We start from the raw sequence: 1,860 nt of genomic DNA, 5'->3' as shown, positions 1-1,860 counted from the left end.
TTTGTGAACTCACTTGACGAAAAGAAAGAGCGAGAAGAAAAAAGTTGCCAAATCAAAATGGTCGAAGTCCGTTGAGCCCAAGGTCAGCACCAAGGAGGCGCAGTGCCAGTCATCGGACTGCGAGACTTCCCAGCAGGAGTCGGTCTCGCAAGTAAGCAGCCCGAAGGGCGCCCGTGTGGGGATCTTCAATGCCGAGGACTTCTTGTCGCGTGCTCAGATGAACGACAAAATCAACATCTTGCGCTCGCCCACCAAGCCGCCCAACGGGGTGCGCCAGCGCTCCGTCTACACCAACAACCCATCGCCGGTAAGTGAAATTCCAAGCAATAACGTGAAAGTTTCTTCAATTTTCAGACATTTTGTTTTACAACTGCCGCATCATCGCGCTAGCAGGGTATCAACAGCGAGTTAACAGCCGCCGCAGTCTTAACAGCTCGGCAACAGCAGCATTGCCACATCACTTCATTGCCCTCTCCTGTTATTTCAGACCTTCTTATTTTACGTCTCGCTCTTTTCCACCATTGCTCTCTTACTTTCCGACTTTAATATTCGAATTTTCCTTCTCTATTCCCCCCTCTTCTCTTCTCTTCTAATACTATTCAAAATAGTTTGGTTAATTTCTATGAAAATCAAATGCACATTGGGAAAAACGCACACACGTATGTAAATACATATATGTATGTATGTATGTATATGCATGCGTTAACAGAATGTCGACAGAATGTTAGCAACAGTTGCAAAATTCATTTCTGCGCTGCTGACACTTTCTCTCGTATCTGTCGTTTTCCCTCCTGCCGGTATTCAATTATTTTCTGGCACTTTCACTTCCTCACCTCTTCATTTCTTCCGGATCTAACTTCCGCTACTACCTCTCGCCCTCTCATCGCCCCTCCCTTAGCAAGCAAGCTTGCGTGTCGGCATGACTGGGGGGCAGCTGTCCCAACGCATGAGCAACATCTCGCTGTCCTCCGGCACGGACTCCGTGGGCCACATGGATCGCGGCAGCAGCTCCAGTCTCGCTAGCAGCGCCACCGTTGGCACCAACACCATCACCAGCGGCATTTCCAAGGAGTGCGCCAATTACCCCGTCGGCAGTCAGTCGGCCCGTCCATACGTCCAACTGCCGGGCATACACCTATGGCTTCGACAACGAGCAGAACTACTGCCTGGTAAGGGGCTCCTGCATATCTGTAAATCTAGCCGATTCTATGCTCAATCTCAGAATTCCCAACAGTTGCCGTCTCCAATGCCCCCTCCACCATACGCCTTGGCACGCGTGAGCAGCACACGCAACTTCGAGCTCGAGAACCACACACCGCCGGCATGTCCCGGCTCTGGACCCATTGCCATGACGAACGGCACCATCCAGTTGCGCCTCCGCTATGGCGTGCGGTGAGTGTGGACTCCCCCAGCCCCTTGGCTCTTCTTTAAGACCGACCCCTAATGTTAATACCTTTCTTTGCATGGGGCAGAATTGACATGACTCTGGACAAGGCGGTGCGCGTGCTCAATCAGCGCAGCATGGTGGCAGTTGCTCTATCACGCAACTGCAGCAACTCGGCTTTGATCCACCCCAATGGACGCATCTTGCAGAGCGGCGCTAAAGTCGAAATAGTCACCTACGACGGCATGAAGGGCAATAACTTTGTGTGAGTGGGAATGGCCCTTACCCCAACGTGGAATCTTTTGAATCCTTTGAATTATCTTCCCATTACAGTCGCTATGCCAAGATGTGGTACAAGGGTGTGAGCTTCACCAGCGAGGCGTGCGCTCTCATCTACCTGGTGGACACAGCCGGGACGCGCACCACAACCGACACTTTCACCGATCTGACCAAGGACTACACCCTGGCAGTGTTCT

At 51.8% G+C, this 1,860-nt stretch overlaps 1 protein-coding gene across 1 annotated transcript in view; it reads left to right on the top strand.

Moving 5' to 3' along the window:
- Positions 1-217: 217 nt before the first annotated feature.
- Positions 218-1,860, top strand: part of LOC117194617 — an 8,252-nt gene continuing 6,609 nt past the window's right edge. Inside the window, exons 1-6 of the mRNA XM_033399145.1 lie at positions 218-307; positions 899-1,013; positions 1,057-1,169; positions 1,235-1,392; positions 1,473-1,649; positions 1,718-1,855. Coding sequence (XP_033255036.1) covers positions 218-307; positions 899-1,013; positions 1,057-1,169; positions 1,235-1,392; positions 1,473-1,649; positions 1,718-1,855 — 791 coding nt within the window. The remainder of the gene's footprint in view (positions 308-898; positions 1,014-1,056; positions 1,170-1,234; positions 1,393-1,472; positions 1,650-1,717; positions 1,856-1,860) is intronic.

Source organism: Drosophila miranda (genome assembly GCF_003369915.1).
Source record: "Drosophila miranda strain MSH22 chromosome Y unlocalized genomic scaffold, D.miranda_PacBio2.1 Contig_Y3_pilon, whole genome shotgun sequence".
Lineage (NCBI taxonomy): Eukaryota > Metazoa > Arthropoda > Insecta > Diptera > Drosophilidae > Drosophila > Drosophila miranda.
Note: the sequence above shows the minus strand (reverse complement) of the source record. Positions and strands in the feature narration are given on the sequence as shown.